This window comes from Capronia coronata (assembly GCF_000585585.1).
Source record: "Capronia coronata CBS 617.96 chromosome Unknown acBCG-supercont1.1, whole genome shotgun sequence".
Taxonomy (NCBI): Eukaryota; Fungi; Ascomycota; class Eurotiomycetes; order Chaetothyriales; family Herpotrichiellaceae; genus Capronia; species Capronia coronata.
In genome coordinates, this window is record NW_006912893.1 from 1,899,668 (window position 1) to 1,916,659 (window position 16,992).

The 16,992-nt window shown below is 52.6% G+C and overlaps 7 protein-coding genes across 7 annotated transcripts; 4 read left to right on the forward strand and 3 right to left on the reverse strand.

The window, feature by feature from the left end:
- Positions 1–1,758: 1,758 nt before the first annotated feature.
- Positions 1,759–3,394, reverse strand: A1O1_00669 (dihydrolipoyllysine-residue succinyltransferase, E2 component; the record flags this gene model as incomplete). Its single annotated transcript, XM_007721586.1, has 5 exons — positions 1,759–1,797; positions 1,852–1,929; positions 1,984–2,166; positions 2,225–2,617; positions 2,669–3,394. The coding sequence occupies 5 exons, from the start codon at positions 3,392–3,394 to the stop codon at positions 1,759–1,761; spliced, it is 1,419 nt and encodes a 472-aa protein (XP_007719776.1).
- A 690-nt stretch (positions 3,395–4,084) lies between these two features.
- On the forward strand, positions 4,085–4,509 carry A1O1_00670 (NADH dehydrogenase (ubiquinone) 1 beta subcomplex 9; the record flags this gene model as incomplete). Its single annotated transcript, XM_007721587.1, has 3 exons — positions 4,085–4,231; positions 4,303–4,381; positions 4,436–4,509. The coding sequence occupies 3 exons, from the start codon at positions 4,085–4,087 to the stop codon at positions 4,507–4,509; spliced, it is 300 nt and encodes a 99-aa protein (XP_007719777.1).
- A 757-nt stretch (positions 4,510–5,266) lies between these two features.
- On the reverse strand, positions 5,267–5,701 carry A1O1_00671 (histone H2A; the record flags this gene model as incomplete). Its single annotated transcript, XM_007721588.1, has 2 exons — positions 5,267–5,319; positions 5,374–5,701. 2 exons carry the CDS (start codon positions 5,699–5,701, stop codon positions 5,267–5,269), a joined length of 381 nt encoding a protein of 126 aa, XP_007719778.1.
- Positions 5,702–6,663: 962 nt separating this feature from the next.
- On the forward strand, positions 6,664–7,214 carry A1O1_00672 (histone H2B; the record flags this gene model as incomplete). The annotated part of the gene is made up of 3 exons (XM_007721589.1): positions 6,664–6,838; positions 6,910–6,981; positions 7,036–7,214. The coding sequence occupies 3 exons, from the start codon at positions 6,664–6,666 to the stop codon at positions 7,212–7,214; spliced, it is 426 nt and encodes a 141-aa protein (XP_007719779.1).
- Positions 7,215–8,092: 878 nt separating this feature from the next.
- On the reverse strand, positions 8,093–9,580 carry A1O1_00673 (autophagy-like protein 4; the record flags this gene model as incomplete). The annotated part of the gene is made up of 1 exon (XM_007721590.1): positions 8,093–9,580. One exon carries the CDS (start codon positions 9,578–9,580, stop codon positions 8,093–8,095), a length of 1,488 nt encoding a protein of 495 aa, XP_007719780.1.
- An 863-nt stretch (positions 9,581–10,443) lies between these two features.
- A1O1_00674 (uncharacterized protein) lies at positions 10,444–12,937 on the forward strand (the record flags this gene model as incomplete). The annotated part of the gene is made up of 2 exons (XM_007721591.1): positions 10,444–10,543; positions 10,602–12,937. 2 exons carry the CDS (start codon positions 10,444–10,446, stop codon positions 12,935–12,937), a joined length of 2,436 nt encoding a protein of 811 aa, XP_007719781.1.
- A 2,958-nt stretch (positions 12,938–15,895) lies between these two features.
- Positions 15,896–16,687, forward strand: A1O1_00675 (uncharacterized protein; the record flags this gene model as incomplete). The annotated part of the gene is made up of 1 exon (XM_007721592.1): positions 15,896–16,687. The coding sequence occupies one exon, from the start codon at positions 15,896–15,898 to the stop codon at positions 16,685–16,687; it is 792 nt and encodes a 263-aa protein (XP_007719782.1).
- Positions 16,688–16,992: the final 305 nt, after the last annotated feature.

Genomic DNA, 16,992 nt, shown 5'->3' on the forward strand with positions numbered 1-16,992 from the left:
ATTCTGTTGTGGGTTTCCCATCTCTTGATAAGGTGGATTTGATGCTTATTTCAGGCCTTGAAATTCCAGTTAGGCCGATGCTTGAACCTGAATTTGCTCTGAGCCTGGAGACTGGACGCTCGACCTCGCCAGGAACCAGGTCGGCAAGACAAGTCGAAGAAGCTGAACAAGTGTTCTGTCTGAAAAGATGCTCGGGAACAGACGTTTCAAGACATACCACGCTGTGTTTGGCTCGAATTCGAACTGGACTCGGCGAGGCGACACCCAGCTAGGGGTCCAGCAAGGCCATCTGAGATCCCTAGGTAGTATGCAAGAACGTGGGATCGGTCTCATCGAAACATCATATAGATTCCAATGCAGAGCTTTGTCGATACCACCATTAATTGGCAATAGCTGTATAATAAGTACCTAGGCTTCTCGATACCTAAGGTATCTCAGGTACCTCAGGTAGGTATGGCATGCCATGCCATATAGAGTAGTTAAGGACTGTCTGTATGCATAGGTAAGTGTTGTATGTATGTGGTTGAAGCTGGATGTGACTTTTTGACGTACTCTGCCCATGGATGTGACTTGAAACTTCCCGCTATGTCAACGTAGACAATATACATTCTGAATATCGTCGGATAGTCATGACTAGGTAGGTATTCATTCGATAGCCCTCGTCGACTAGACGGTGTAATATACGTTCATCAGGAGGCTCGACAGCACCTGTTAGATAGATGCCTACCTACGTTGGGTACCTGGGCGTTGTAAGTGGTTGCAATAGTCTCTGTGGAGCGAAGCGAATATAATTATAGAATACTTACTGTATATACTTTTATGTATGCAACGCCAATAGATATCCGATTGTCAACAACTTAAAGGGCACGACAACCACTACTGCTGCTGCTGCCATATCAATACTCCAACGTCCAACAGACCCAGACATGGACAAGGAAACAAACCATCACATGGGGCCTGAGAACCATCCCTCCATACACACTCAACCCATACACGTAAACGGTCCCTACGCCTATCAAACTAGTAGTTGCCCAGCCCACGCGACTCATTAACCCATCAACTCTAACCTTCACAAGAGGCAAGCTTACAAGCACTTTAAACGTGAAGGCATCCAGCATGAACATTACACTACCAACATCGTCGCCAGGGTGACCGTCACCGACATCTACATTCCCATCCACTCCAGCGGATTCATTAATATCATCCAGGAACCGGACCGAAACTGTCCACTATTGCTGCCGAGGAGTTTACAACTCGGACTGTCAGTTCGTATCACCGGCACCGGCACCGGCACCCGGCACCCGGCACCGTCATGTAGCTCCTGGATACACTTGCGCGATGGCTTTCCGGACAACAATCATACGTAGTTCGATGCGTGGAATATGACAACAGAGTGCATGAATCGTAGTGAATTCTCCAGTGCCCAGTGCTGACCTGGTGTAAGGTGTTAGCTGTCAATGACTTTCCGGTTCTCAAGGCACAGGAGCCGATTCCCCGAAAGACGCTTATATATTCACCGGATGTATTTGTATCTCTGCTGTGAGGTTAAATGGACGGAAAAACAGTTATCAGATGCAGTCCGGAAGCAGTGGATCAATCAGAAATGTGTGTTCATGTAATTTGGATTGTGCACGACAAGATCATGCGTCCCATGCCAGTATCCGCTCTCAGATGCAGAGAAAGTCGAAGGATTCTGGCTTCTGTACAACCAACACGGCATGCTATTCCGTCACAAAGAAGTTTTGGACCGCCAACAAATCAAGCAATCAGCATCTTTCTTGGGTCTTCTATGTATTCCTGTGAAATCTGTTAGAGCAATCCACACAGAAGGACCTTTAGCTGTGGACTTACCTTGATTTTCACCAAGAAAGTGACGGCTTCCCGACCATCCAACATTCGATGGTCGTAGGTTAGTGCAAGGTACATCATCTGTCACACGTCAGTCCCCTGGAAAGAAACTTGTGGTGAACATGTCCAACATACAGGTCTGATCTCAATTTTACCGTCAACAACCACAGCTCTTTCCTTGATGGCGTGAAGGCCAAGGACAGCAGTCTGGGGAAGGTTGATGATTGGAGTGCCCATCATGGAGCCGAAGACACCACCGTTGCTGATGGTGAAGGTCCCTCCAGCCATGTCTTCAATAGTGAGCTTTCCATCTCGTGCCTAGTCCCCAAGTCAGATAAAACGATCAAGGTCCGTATCAAGAGGGAAAGAAAGATACCTTCTTGCCCAGCTCTGCGATGCTCTTCTCGATGTCGATCATATCTAAGCTTTCCGCATTTCGGACCACTGGAGTTACCAGGCCTTTGGGTGTGGCAACTGCAACACTGATATCCACGTAGTCACGGTACACAATGGTGTCGCCACCTCCGGGACCCTCAATGGATGCATTGACGGCAGGGATGTCCTTCATTGCAAGGATGGCGGCTTTTGAGAACGCACTCATAAAGCCAAGTTTGACTCCGGTCTTCTTCAAGACCTCTTCCTTGTATCTCTTGCGGAACTCCATGATGTTCGACATGTCCACCTCGTTGAAGGTTGTCAACGATGCGGCAGTGTTTTGTGATTGCTTAAGACGCTCTGCGATCCTCAAACGCATGCGGTTCATTTTCACCTGTCAAGAGTTAGTCACGCTGAACACTGGGTCGGGGGTACGTTTCCCTACTCTATTCTCATTCCTGGTACCTGGGCCGAACGGCGACGTGATCCCCTTCGGCTCCTCTGCGGCCGGCTTCTTTTGTTCCTTTGGCGGAGCAGGCTTCTTCTCTTCCTTAGGAGGCGCGGGCTTTTCCTCCTTCGGCGGAGGCGGAGGCGCCTCTTCTTTCTTCTCCTCCTTAGGTTCCTCCTTCTTAGGCTCCGGATCTGAGCTGGTGGGTTGGTCTTTCGAAGCGGGTTCCTTGGGCTCTTGCTTCGCTTCTTTGGCTCCACCGCCACCGCCCTCGCCAGGCTCAATCTTTGCAATGTCTTGTCCGACGGTCACAGTGTCGCCCTCGCCGACCAAGAGCTCTTTTATCGTACCAGCCTCAGGAGCATTGACCGCAACATCAATCTTGTCTGTTTCAATCGAGGCAATTTCTTCATCCTGCTCGACGTAATCTCCCACTTGCTTTGTGAACGTACTCAAAGTCCCTTCTGAGATGGACTCGGCCATCTGAGGCACCTTGACGACTATTTCGGCGTACTGCACCGGGGACGTGCTGAACTGCTGGTTTCGGGAGAAGGAGGCATATGCAGGTAGGGTCGAGGAACGGGAGCTCAGAAGGCTGGTTCGACGAGGCGTAGAGCTGGATCTCAGAGCACTGAATGTGCGAACACGCAGTGACTGACTGCACCTCGGCGTTGCGAGGACAGAGCCCAACGCTGGCGTCCGGCGAAGTCGAAGAGAAGCCATGATATTAGAGTTGCCTTGTCGGCCGTGCTACAACGAGAGACAGTTGATGCTCCACAGAGCGAAGAGCTTATTGAAGCGGCATACGAGGCGGACACTCCGCCAACTGAAACAACAAGGGAAGGAGGAATAAGAGAAGAGACAAGCACGTCGGATATTGAAAAGTTGTATCCAGGGATCGTCGGAATAGATGGGGGAGCTTCAGAGGGAGTCAAGAGCTCTGACAACCGGGGCTGGGCATACGACAGACACTGCAGGAGCCGAACCTGAAAGTCGCGCAGCACTTGACTGGCTGTTGGTCGTGGTACAGGGTTGTCGTAGCACCCATTCAGCGTCAAGGCAGAGTGTCCCGTCCCTATTTGATCCGCTCGAAAGCGTCACCGTAGAGCTTCCCTGCCAAGCCTAAAGCTGCTAATCGGATTGCACTTCCAATCGACGTGCCCGAATTACATACAGATGCGATGAGAGTTAGTGTTTGACGACCGCAACAACCGACATTCAAAGGACCAGCGAAGGTCAAGTGCCGTTCTACGGGAGACACCAAACGATCGTCGAGAGGAGGAAATCTGTAACAAGGTCCTTGAGCGCCCGTGAGCGCCTGCGTTGTTGAGGATGGCAACCATAAACCCTCATGTGAAGGCTGTCCGGTATGCACCATATAGCCTGTGTCAACCGTTGACCTTTTCACTGCTGATGTCGTGCGATAGCTCTCTCTACCGGCGGTCGCTCAAGCTCGCCCTCGACTGGGCTGTCCAGCGGAATCTATGGCGCGGTCAAGCGGTGTATATCCGGTCCCTCTTTGACGCGAACAGAAACGTGAAAGATCCCAGACAACAGAGAGTATGTTCAGCATCACATATCGCAATCTGTCTGCTCTGAAGGAATGGACCTCTAACAGCTTAACCACGCAGATCTTGTTCAATGAAACAGAGAAACTGCTGACCAAATGGAAACATCCCGACCCGTACCGACCACCAACGGCCCCTGGAGGTATGGATATGTTCCAAATGATGCCCGGCCAGCAACGGACTGACTTGTCGCTAGGTTCGAAATACGAGAGGAACCTCCCAGCTCCAGATCTTCCCGCGCCGTCGAGAGAGTTCGTGAAGAGATTATGAGGGTTCTGTGATGCCATTTTTGCATTGTACATATGTTTATCATAAGCGCTTGATTTAGTTCGAGGCAACGGACTGCGAGCGGAAGAGAAAGCTTGACACAATCAAACTTGCCTTGAATTCACTCTTGCAAGCTGAACGTTGCCGGCATGTTGTGTGGTATTCCGTAGGCGTCTTTAAGCAGATGGTGTAAGGCTCGGGGTTGTCTCGGTGATAAGCTTTCAGCCGTCTTGATACAAGATCTACAACTTTACTCTGAAGTGGCTACCCGCAGCTCTCGTCAGGTAGCAGCACCTACGGCGTTTTTCCTAGACTCCAGCATCTTCTGACTCAATCGCCGGGTGACATGGTTGTGACTGGCAATACGGTTCTAACCAAGGATGCAAGCACCATCCCGACGCGTTAGCAGTTCCCGCAGCCATCAGTCTGGATCAGACCGGAGGGAGACACGACAAAAACCAGAATTAGAGAAACAGAAGAGACGATTTGCCAGATTTGGATCATTGAATTGTCAACTCTAATGAACCCGTTCCATTGCAAAGCAGTTTGCTCTGCCATTTGCATTTCTCATGCCCCTGCCGCATTCCTATCCATGATCATGATGATAATAGGCATGCATGGACATAATGTACAGCCCTTAACCGTGAAAGCAAACTCTGAAAAGGCCCATTGACCTGGCCGACCCAACCCCAGAACCCCGTGTGATCACATGTGTCATGAAACTCCCTTTGAAAACCAAGCCAGAAACAGCAAAACAAGCTTATAGCTCTTGGCTGGGGTTCTTGCCCTTCGCGGTCTTCTTTGGCAGCAGGTCTGGAAGGAATGTTAGTGGAAGAATTGTATAATCAAGGATGTGGATGAACGTACTCTGGTGAATGTTGGGTAGAACACCACCCTGGGCGATTGTGACGTGTCCGAGAAGCTTGTTCAATTCCTCATCGTTGCGGATGGCAAGCTGGAGATGACGAGGGATGATACGGGTCTTCTTGTTGTCACGAGCGGCGTTGCCAGCCAACTCGAGGATTTCAGCCGCCAGGTATTCAAGGACAGCCGCCAGGTAGACCGGGGCACCAGCACCGACACGCTGAGCGTAGTTGCCCTTTCTCAAGAGACGATGGACACGACCGACAGGGAATGCGAGACCCGCCTTGGAGGATCGGCTGTAGGTTGCGCCAGTTAGTACTTGTCTTTGCATAAGTGGTACAGCAGGTGAAAGGCGCCATCGCAGGCAGCCGACGCGCAAGACGCGTCAAACCAGATGCGACAATGCACAAAGACTGGAGAGATGATGCGCTGGAAGACTTACGATTGAGCATTCTTGGAGCCGGAGGCCTTGCCACCAGATTTACCGCCAGTCATTTTGATTGATTTGGGTTGAAGAGGTTTGGTTTTGAGAAGGTGGAATTGTTAGAGTGATAAAGTCACGACTGGCGGAGACGAAGTGTGATGGAAGCTGAGTTGAAGATGGATGGAAAGAAAGGAGAAGGGGAAGCGTTGACGGAGGGGGGAGGGAGAGGGAACTTATAAAGCCGTGGGCAGGCGGCGATGCGGGCAGTAGGTGAGCAGCGGCGCGCCTCCAGATCAACTCAGCAGCCTCAGGTTGGCTTCACCTGTATTATTGGCAGTGTTGGAGTGCCGGGAGGGAGATCATGGATCAGTGAGTGCTAGCAGTGCAGTTTGGCAGTTTGGGCGGGTTGTTTGGATCACGGACAGCCGGCGCAGCCAATCAGTGGACACAAAGCCGAATGATCAAAAATGGCTTTTCTGTTGTGTTTTACAATACGGCCTGTGAGTACCACGCAATACCATATCTTTCCGCCAAGAATACTGATCCCGCTCTTCCACTGGCTGAAAAGTCCACAAAAACGAAGGAATAACAATACACTGATAATTCCCGCAAACCTGTTACCCAGATCAACCCGTGTTCGCCCTCTGCCTGCGTGTGCTCCTCCTCGCATCAACCCGCGCCCTCCTCCTGCGCTTGTGCCTGGTATAAGAGTCGCCATCATCCGCACTCCGCGGCTTCCACTTTCTTTCCTCTTCATCCATCCACACCGGTCCCATCGCATCACGCTTACTTACCTTTTCAAAACAAATTCATTCTCATTTCACTTTATCCACTAAATCTCGCTTTTTTCGCGATCCAAATCATCAGAAATGGCTCCCAAAGCTGCTGAGAAGAAGCCCACCACTGGCGGCAAGGCCCCAGCTGGCAAAGCCCCTGCCGCTGAGAAGAAGGAGGCAGGAAAAAAGACCGCCGCCGCTCCCTCAGGTGACAAGAAGAAGCGCGGCAAGACGCGAAAGGAGACCTACTCCTCGTACATCTACAAGGGTGAGTCGATTCAGAACGCGTCGCCGCGCCATCTCAGCCACTTGAGCATTCAATACTGACGCGCAATCCAGTCCTCAAGCAAGTCCACCCCGACACCGGTATCTCCAACCGCGCCATGTCCATCTTGAACTCGTTCGTCAACGGTAAGCATATTGACACCATCAACCTGACGCGCCGCGATCTAACATCCAAACCAGATATCTTCGAGCGTGTCGCCACTGAGGCCTCCAAGCTTGCCGCATACAACAAGAAGTCGACCATCTCATCCCGAGAAATCCAGACCTCTGTGAGACTCATCCTGCCTGGTGAACTGGCCAAGCACGCCGTGTCGGAGGGCACAAAGGCCGTCACCAAGTACTCTTCCCAGAGCAAATAAATGAGTTCATAGTGGCATGGACATGCTTGGGTCTTGGGTTTTGCGCGCGTTTTTCTCTGCAATGGGGTTGTGGCACAATGGACACCGGTGTTGAATGGGTTTTACAACACTTTATGATGCGTCATGGGAACTGGGGATCAATGAGATGAGCTCGGGTCAGGCTTCGAATTGCTTGCTCATCAAATGCAATCGAACATGCTTTACGCTTTTCAGAGCTTTTTGTTTCATCATTGACATGGTGGAAGACCAGTGTACAATACTCACCACGCAATGGCATGGAATATGGGCACACTTCCAGCTTCGTTTACATTCGAGCTGGGAAAGCAGATGAAGAAACCAAATGAAAGCATGAGATCAATCAATCGAACCTGATCCATATTCTAACTCGCGCGTCCAAAAACATAACTCCTACCATGCAGTGTTCTGTAGTGTCTGAATGTCCGCAATGTTTTGGTACGCGTCGTGTTGCGCGCTAGTCAACGCGTGCTTGTTGTGGTTGACATAGTCCACCTCGACGGAGAGGTTGGCGGTTGGGTCTTTGTCACTGGGCCAGAAGCGCGACGACCAGACACAGACCATCGCGTGCTACGACTCAGTAAAATGCAGACTTCGAGTGACTCGCATGTTAGGACAGATGCGGGTGTCTTATTACACCGCGGGCAGGGAGAACAATAACCGTAAGATGGGTTAGCATGCGGCGTCATACGTGAGATCTCAATAGAACGGCATCTGATTCATTCATCCTTGCATCGTAAACTCATCGCGTAATCCAAAACCTAACAAGGTGCGTCGCAATTGGCGATAACACACTGGCTGCAGTGGATATAGCAGCACTCCCAAGCGTTCGTTCCATCAACACCGGCCGAAGTCAGTCATCGTCAGACCTGGTGGACTGGGGTGTCTTGATCCGGCTGTGCTTCGACCTTGACCCCGTCCCCTTCTCCCTGGCCTTCAGGGTCAAGATCGCCCTCCTGACCCGTCACGGTCACAGTCTCGTCATCGTCCTCATCATCAAATGTCTCGACCTCGTCGACTGCCTCCTTGCGCTCCTTAGACTCCCCAGGCACGGGCGGCTCCTTGTCAAAAACATTCACAATGGCCTTGCCCTTGACCTCTCTGATCCGGCGCTTCCAATCCTCCCAGTCGGCCTCGTCTTTGATCAAAAACCCAATCAGCATGCTTGGGTCCATCTCGCTGATCCGCAGGCCACGTAGACGGCGCGTATGGCATGTTGCAATCTCGTCTTCAGAATACTCTTCCGCTGTGGGATGGTACGGCAATGCTGGCCGCGTCTCGTGAGGATCGAGGTAGAAGAAGAGATCGCCCTGGCAGCCGACAAAATAATGGGACGAGGATGGGCGCCCCCCTGCGATCCCGATCGATTGTGGGTAGGTTAACGAGCTCTTCAGGGCCTCGTGGTAAACGGGCGTGATTCTATCAAGACCGAGTCGAATTCCCAGTAGAATCAATGTAGGCTTGATTGTGGGATCCGAAGGACTAGCTGCCGCGATGGATCGGAAACGGTCTTCGTACACCTCTGAAGCCGAAGGCGTCACGTAGACCCGTAGACCTGCTGCTGCGCACTCGGTGGAGAGTTCTTTGATACAAGATGCAGTTGCTGAAGGGCCGAACCATTGACCTGGATGCTTTCCGCACGCTGAGGCGCCATGCTGGACGAACCGATGGATGGAGAAGGGGGCATCGGGCGAGTCGGCGAAAAGCGACAGAATTTCGGCTTCGCGCTGCGTGGAAGGTGACGGAGAGCCGTCTGCAGAGGGTGAGGTGACGTTCTGGTCTCGTCGCCAGTCACGACCTAGGTGGAGCAACATCAGGGTATTGGCGAGGAGAGACTGTCCAGATCGGATCATGCAACCCCAGCCGGTGTCACTGGTGAAGCCCTCCCGCTCGGTTAGATTGCGAAGGCGGACTGAGAAGGACATGGATGCGCTGGAAGATGGATCCTGTGAACGGGGGATTGGTGTGAAGTTGGACCGGTAGGTCATCCATAACCGCGACTCGAAGTCGTCCAGGAACGCATGTGGCCAACCACCGTCGGAGGGATCGTTCGACAGGGAAGGGAGATTCTCTCCAGTGACATGCTGGGCATCATCAAAACTACTGGTATTCTGGGACGGATGCGACTGTGTCTCTACAGTCGTGGAAACACTGGCGTCTGAAGGGTCCTGAGAGTCGGCCGATGATTCGACTTCAACCACGTCGTCGTGGTCTGTTGTGGTCACGGGCTTTGGAGGTGCGGATGTGTATTCTTTCCCTAGCAACCATATCGACGTCCCAGACATATCATCGTGTCTCGGCTGGGGATCGTAGAAATAGCGCACGAAGCGCTTGTAATCGACTCCATTCATGACGCCCTGGCTAGGGAGATGTTGAAGGGTGGTGGACAACGCATGCAACAGGCCGAATGGTGTCCACGCCTGGGGCAGAAGTTGGGGGATCTGGTGGTTCGACACGCGAACTGGGTCTCTCTTTTGTATATTCCACAAGAATACAGGCTCGAGCGGTTCACAGTGCGAATGCGAGCGTTCTTGGTCGTGGTGGGAGGCAAACAGAGCTCGAAGGGTCTCCAGGTCGGATGGTGGCTTAGGGGCGGCGGGATGGGATGGGATGGAATGGAATGTCGATTGGTCGTGTATACTACTAGTAGTACTGATATATGATCTGCTTGCTATTGAAGTGTTTTGTTTGCATGTGTGGGTTCAGGTCATCAATGAAACTTGAAGCAATTGAGGGGCGCAGGCATCAATTGCAGGTACTGCAAAGGTCGGTCAGCCTCGCAGGCACCTCAGGCATGATGATGCTTTGTTGCGTCCATCGTCCATCGTCCGGGGGATTATTATTACATCAGACGCCGCGGGCCAGATCGCTGCGGCGACTCAGACTGGTGCCGGACTGCCAGTGCGTGTGACTGGCGGAGAGTGAAGCAGCAGCAGTCTCCCTCCCTATTTGCCAGATGGCCATTGTCGTTCACTCCCACCCATTTTCAAGCCCGCACTCCATCGTATGTGACAGTTTTGGTCTGTAGTGATTCACAGTGGCAACTCCGCATCAAGAAGAGTCACTCCCGGTCTGAGTGCCTGTATTTCTACCCTTGACATCCGCACGCCTCAATCTTTGATACTACCACCCAGCTTGATCTCCTTTGTACACCCCGGTATTCTAGTCATTCCCACTCGCAGAGGAGCGGTTTGTCCAACACCTTCGCCCCGCTATGGGGGCACGACAACGCGCTCAGGCGCGAGGGAAGAGAGCAAATGGCGGTCCGAGAGGCCCCCCATGGGCGTCGGGTCAGGCCAGTCCATCTGTCAAGGGTATGAGAAGCTTGAGACTCGATATTGCCAAAGAGGTGCCTGACAATAATGTGTCCAGCTTCAGCCCCGTTCACGAAACAGCGAGGTCACGTTCGAGATTGGCAAGATATCTCCGACTCGGGTTCGCCGCACGCTGGGAATGGCCTGTTCAGCATGAGTCAAGAGGCTCGAAACACTGAGCGTCACACGATGGGCTGGGGACCGACTAGGCTGAGAGAGAAGGCCATTAGTTTTGTCAGTGCTGGCACCCTCGTTCGGAATGACCCGGCCACCACACAGGAGGAAGAAGATGCAGAAAAGGAAACAGATGGTGAGCCTGGAGTACATACTCCTGAGCAGGATTCTGCAGATCCAGAATCGGCAGAACCGATCGAAGATCCTACCGTCCATGCCAGTCGAGAAGATCATGCCACCCCTCAAGTTCTTCAGTCTGCAGAGTTCTCGGCTGCATCTCGACCTTTGTCCAGGAAGAACTCGGCGTCCTCGTACTCTTCGGAGGAGATAGTCTTCTGTGGTCGGTCGAATCCTGTGGCGAGGCCCAAAGCCAGAGCAAGCACACCGAAGTCCGCGCCGATTCGCCCTGAGCAGACCATTCCTATCCGCCCTGCGAAACCGGAATCGATACCGAATGTCACTGTGCCCGCGTCCTCCGACGCAGACAACAAAGCGACCACCTCACCTCACCAAGTCTCTGCACGTGCAGGCTATCCCCGAGGAGCTCGCCCCCATAATAAGCCCCTTAATCGTCACGAGAGAGCGCGACTCCGGAATAAACGTGAGAGAGAGGAGGAAGAGGCCCTCATGAGAGACTACATTGAAAATCTAGCAGTCGATGATGACAGCGATGAGGATGGCGATGGCGGCAATGAAGATGGCGATGCAGTGAATGTCGGCAGAAGCAACGAACATCACCGGTTCTTCGACGGCTCTGCTGACGCCAATCAGAAAGTGCATACGACTTCGAGCAAGACTGCCATCAAGGCAGCTGTTGGCCAGGCCATCGACTGGGATTCTGCGGACCTGGAGGACTTTGATGAGTTGAGCACCACCGATGAGGAGGTTGTTGAGATTACTCAAGTGCTAAGGCGTCGAGTCCGTCCCAGCGGTGCACAGTACCTTGTCACTGCAAGTGGCCAGGATAAAAATGAAGCTCGCTGGGTGTTGCAGGGCAAACTCAAGTCGGCTTCCGCTCTGAAGGAGATCCGCATCTTTGAGGAGATTTGCTCAATGAACATTCAAGAAGATACAGAGACTTCAGGCACCGACAATTCCGACACGGAATCGGAGAGTGACGAGGCTCTCGAAGATCTGGTCAACGAAATCGAGTCCGAGGATGCCGAGAATGCGCAAATACTGAAACATACTTCTCGTATGAGTGACGAGCAGATCGCCAGGGCGCTGGCCAAGCAAGAAGAACTTGGAATGGGAGGTGATGAATTGGTGCTCTTCGACGGAGAGTTTGACGATGACGATGACGATGAGATTGACGACGACTTCGCCGCCGATCAGGACTTCATCCCCTTCTCAACAAAGGCACATCTTTCCAACCGTGGCAAGTCGAAGCGCAACCGACGACAGCGAGACACGTTTCCACCTGCTGAGGCGTTTGCCGACGCTCTTGACCAGGATCCATATGGTGCATTTGACATAATGGATTTCGATCGACCGAGTCTCCGACCTAAGAAGAAGGGACGCAAGTCAGACTTCCCATTCGACCTTGGACTGGACGACGAGGAGTTGGCCGAGCACTTGCGAAGTACGTGGAGTAAAGATCGGGATAAGAAGGCTGCTAGAAAACGCGAAAGGCAAGAGGCACGTGAGGCTGCGCTGCTCGACGCTTCTGAGCGCAACAGCCCAACGGCGATCAAGGCCGAGATCAGACGGTTCCTGATCCAGGAAACCGATTCTCTCGCATTGGCTCCCATGGATTCAGCAACCAGGGCTTCGGTCCATCGGCTCGCCAAGGCTTTGAGGTTGAAGTCACGTTCGGAAGGCAAGGAAGGTCGTGGTATCGGCAGGTATCCTGTCCTAACCAAGGGCCCTCAGACTCCACGGTTTACCATCGACACTATCTGGGAGATCGATGCTCTCATGGATATGAAGAAATTCTTCCCCAGGCATGGTGGAGGCTCTTACCGTGGTCCCAATGCTGCCCGTGGCGCCGGTGCTATGGGGGCTCGCCGAGGCGGCGGCGGTGCAATCTCAGGTGCCAGTTACATGAACGGCGAGGTTGTGGGCGGCTCTGCGCCTGAGCTCGGTGCTGACAACAAAGGCCGGGCCATACTGGAGAAGATGGGCTGGACAAGTGGCATGGGCATTGGAGCTGTCGGCAATGAGGGTGGTTTGGAGGCCATCAAGCATGTTGTCAAGACGACCCGGGCTGGACTGGGCTAATAGGATATTTCTATTCGGTTGCTGCATGGTCGTGCTACGTTGGGTTGCGTATGGCATCGTGTTGGGGGCATATTGATATGTATGGAGTATTGCTCTGCAGAGCCGCGTGCAACCCAGTCAGACCCATAGGGGACTGCGGTCATCGTCGATAACAATAAACAATCCTCATATGATTATTGATCTGTCTTTCCGCTTGAATTGACGTTGAATGTACACAGTTGGTAGGGTAATAACTGATGTGTAGGTGAAATGGAGGGTTGGGAATAAATTTGGCCGTTTCTGGAAATATATTCGATCTGTGCCACAACACTGAACATCACCGCTCTCCTCACTCCTCACTTCCCTCTGCTTTCACCACCGAGTCATTGCACCCAAATGGTGTCTAGCAGATTTCGCTGGGCTGGCCAGCAGTGCGAGATCTCGCCGACTATTCGATGGTCTCGGACAATGTCGTCACTGCAAAGACATATGAGTGGTGGCCTCTTGGTTGTCCTGCAAGCTACTGCGTTTCAACGCAAACACGACTGACCAAGCTGCGCTTCCTCCGTGAAGCCAGCACCACGCCTGTTCGGGACTGATGGAGAAGCTTCTAGGTAGGATCAAACTTCAACAGCCTACTGACACTCCTTGCTAGCAGAATCAAATCCCTTCGTGCCGCCGTCAAAAGAGCAGCCCGCCTACGCGATGACCTGGACATGCCAGGCCACAGTACTTTATCTACATGATGACGTGAAGACAACAAGTATATCTCCAGACACTCCTCCTTGGAGGGTACACGAGGCATCAGGGCGACATAGAATGCCACACATGCACCCAATTGAGACATCAACGAGCTACGCATACTGCAGGACATACGTAGAGTCGCGCAAGCCCAACTGGACGAAACCCCCAGACCACGAATTATGTGGTCTTACCACGTAACGTCGGTCCCACTGATAGCAAGGAAGGATACTACTACTCAATGGCAACTACACTACCGCTGCAAGTCAGGAGAGAGATTCATGCCGGCCAGGCATACTAGACTGAAAAGCTCTCGACAGGTGTCCCATTCATATACAGATTCACGTCCAGCGGCCAGAAAGCTGCGGACCATAGAAAGCAAGAGGGGCCCCGTTCTGGACCGGGACAGAATATCGAGGGCTACAGATGCACTACTTTCCGAAAAATGCGCAATTGCTGCCTACCTCCCTCTGTTACCGTTGACAAGAGAGCCCCGAAGGCCTGCCGCTAATGGCCATGGGCCATCATATGGAGAGACCACCGAGGCGAGTTACTAAGTACAACTATGGTGGAGAAGCATTCCGTGGCAGCTAACGTGGGAGAGCAGCAGTGCTCCATCGGTCAAAGTGGTGGCCAGATACAGGGCTGGCAGGAGCGAAGTGACAAAAAGATGAGAACGAGAAAGGGCTGCCTCACCCCACCTTCCACATTGAATCAACGTATACCGCACCCTTGTCCTTGTGCAGGCACTTCTCCTGCAGGGAAGATGGTGTCTGCGCTAGACGACGCCAGCTCTAGACGCCGCACATACAATGCAAGTTCTCTGATGCAAGCCATGAACTGTGCGTTATGGATGTCATCTGACTTCCATCCTGACCTACCTGAGAAAGCTATTCCAGTTGAAACCCATACACCCTGCATCCGCATCACTAGCCAACATGGGACGCAAAAGTGGACACTGTCGAGGGCGCAAAAAGTCCATGTCCATGTTTGGGACCAGGCGTATCCGGCAGGCCGTCGACGGGAGAATGGGCGAGGCGGAGAAAGTACATGGACAACCCGGTGACGGCGAGATTGGAAACGATGCCCACAAAAGCCTCGACGCCCGGACGTGAGAATATCGAGAGACGCACCCACCCATGACAACTGCGGCTGCCTTGCTGAAATGGCATAGAATACGCAATCCTGACAATCTGGCAGCCGAGTCCGCAGCAGGGGCAGACCTCGCGTTGTAAAAAAACATGAGAAGTGAACGAGTATACGCACATTGGGTGAAAAGAAGGGGAGTATTTCAGCGCCATATACCGCCGTCAGATGTGGCCACCAACGCCTAGAAGACCCGTGCGTCATATTCGACGTGGCCGTCTTGAACAACATGTCTCTAGACCATAGTCCCTGCCAATTTCTCAGGCAAGAACAAGGATATACCCATATGCAAGGGAGAAAGAAGACCAAATAAATGAATCACGACCGGCGCCGGGGTGGTTGGAATATACATCAAGATTCAGGAGCAGAGATGGGCAGAAGTGGATGTTCGCGGGTTTACTGGCGAATCTGGTCCACAGTCTGGCGCCACCATCTGGTCGCCGTTTCAGGACAAGGATCACGCCCCTGGTTGGCCGGCCTGAGATCTCAAGGAAAAGACCACGGCCGGCCGCCGGTGTGTTGACAACTGAACCATTTCAATCTCAAGGTACACTTACTGGTCCCATGAGCTCATCCTAACCCGCCACAAAGGATTCGACTCCCCTGTGTACAGATGCTGCGCGCTGGTGCGACAGTCCAGCCCGGTCACTAGCGGGCCGATTCATTCTCATGTCGTCCTTACGATGTAAACGACATCAGATTTCGGCACAGCCGGCCGACACATGGCAACGACCACATACTTACTCCCTGGGCGTCGGAGAATATTTAATATCCCATCAATGGCCCTCATCGAGATGTCTCTGGAATGCTCATCAGTCAACCGTCCGTTCTTTCACTCGTCGATCGAGGTCATTCGTTTCTGTCATTCGTTACTACTAAGTACTACTGCTCCTTTCACTGGTCTTCCATTGATCGCATCTCATTCGCTCATTGTCCAGCCTAACTAAGGCACTTGTTAACCGCAAAGATGTACAAGTCATTTGGATTGCTTCTGCTTGCTTCGGCTGCTGTTGCTTGCCCTGCTGCATCCACCTCGACCCAAGGCCCATGGGAACAATGTAAGTGTCTCAAATCCACAGCCCATCAAGCAATATGGGCACAACACTGACTGTCAATCTACAAGGCGGAGGAAACAACTGGACTGGAGGCACAGTATGCTCAGAAGGCTGGACCTGTGTTGTCCAAAACCCATGGTACTCCCAATGCCTGCAAACAGAGAGTACTCCCTCGCCAGTCGCCAGTTCCGCACCCCCAGCAGCAACAGTCAGTTCTGAGCCAGTCGCAAGCTCGGCGGCACCCGAGCCTTCCACCACAGTGACTCCTACCGTGGAGCTCGCAACAACCACGACGACCTCCGCAGAAAGCACTGCTACCAGTGCCAGCACACAAGCAACGGCCACCAGTCCTGCCTCGAGCGGAGGCCTGACCTACAAAGCATCCATGACACACTACGGTGCGGGAGACAGTTTCGGTTCCCCAAACTGCAACACCAACACGGCCGCCTGTTTCTTCTACACCTACCCCGGATTCAGCGCCGCAGTGAGCCAAAACCTCTACGGCGTAGGCCCCGGTGCAGGCCAAGGTCCGGCCTGCGGCACATGCTGGAAGCTCACGGGCGAGACCGACTCGTCCGGGAACAAACTGAGTAACGCCGGAACCAGCATCGTCGTCATGATCAACAACTTGTGTCCTGCAGACGGCAACCCGCTGTGTTCCCAGGACGGGTTGACAGGCACCAACCAGTACGGCGCCAACGTCAACTTTGATCTTTGCAGCGACAGCGGTGCCTCGGAGGCGTTCTTTGGAGATAGTGGCGTTGGTCTTGCAGTTGGCACGGCTACCCAGGTTGACTGCTCCGAATGGTCTGGTACCATTGTCCACTAGGCATGTTTTGGGTTTCTTCCAGTACCACCGAGTGCTGCATACCACTTCATTTCACGATAGCAGCATTACTTATATCTACTACTAAGTACTGCTAGCTACTTAAGTACTACTACTAAAGCACTAGGTACTTACCTAAGAGCAGGAAAACTAGGTACTACTTGTAGTCCCTATATTCAGTTTATCGGCCTATCAGTCTCCCACGGTCTTTATTAAAGCTTTATAATTCAAGACTGCCACGGTCTGGCCTATATAGGTACTACTACCTAGAACCTACTACTTAGTAGATTAAAACTAGATTAGACCTA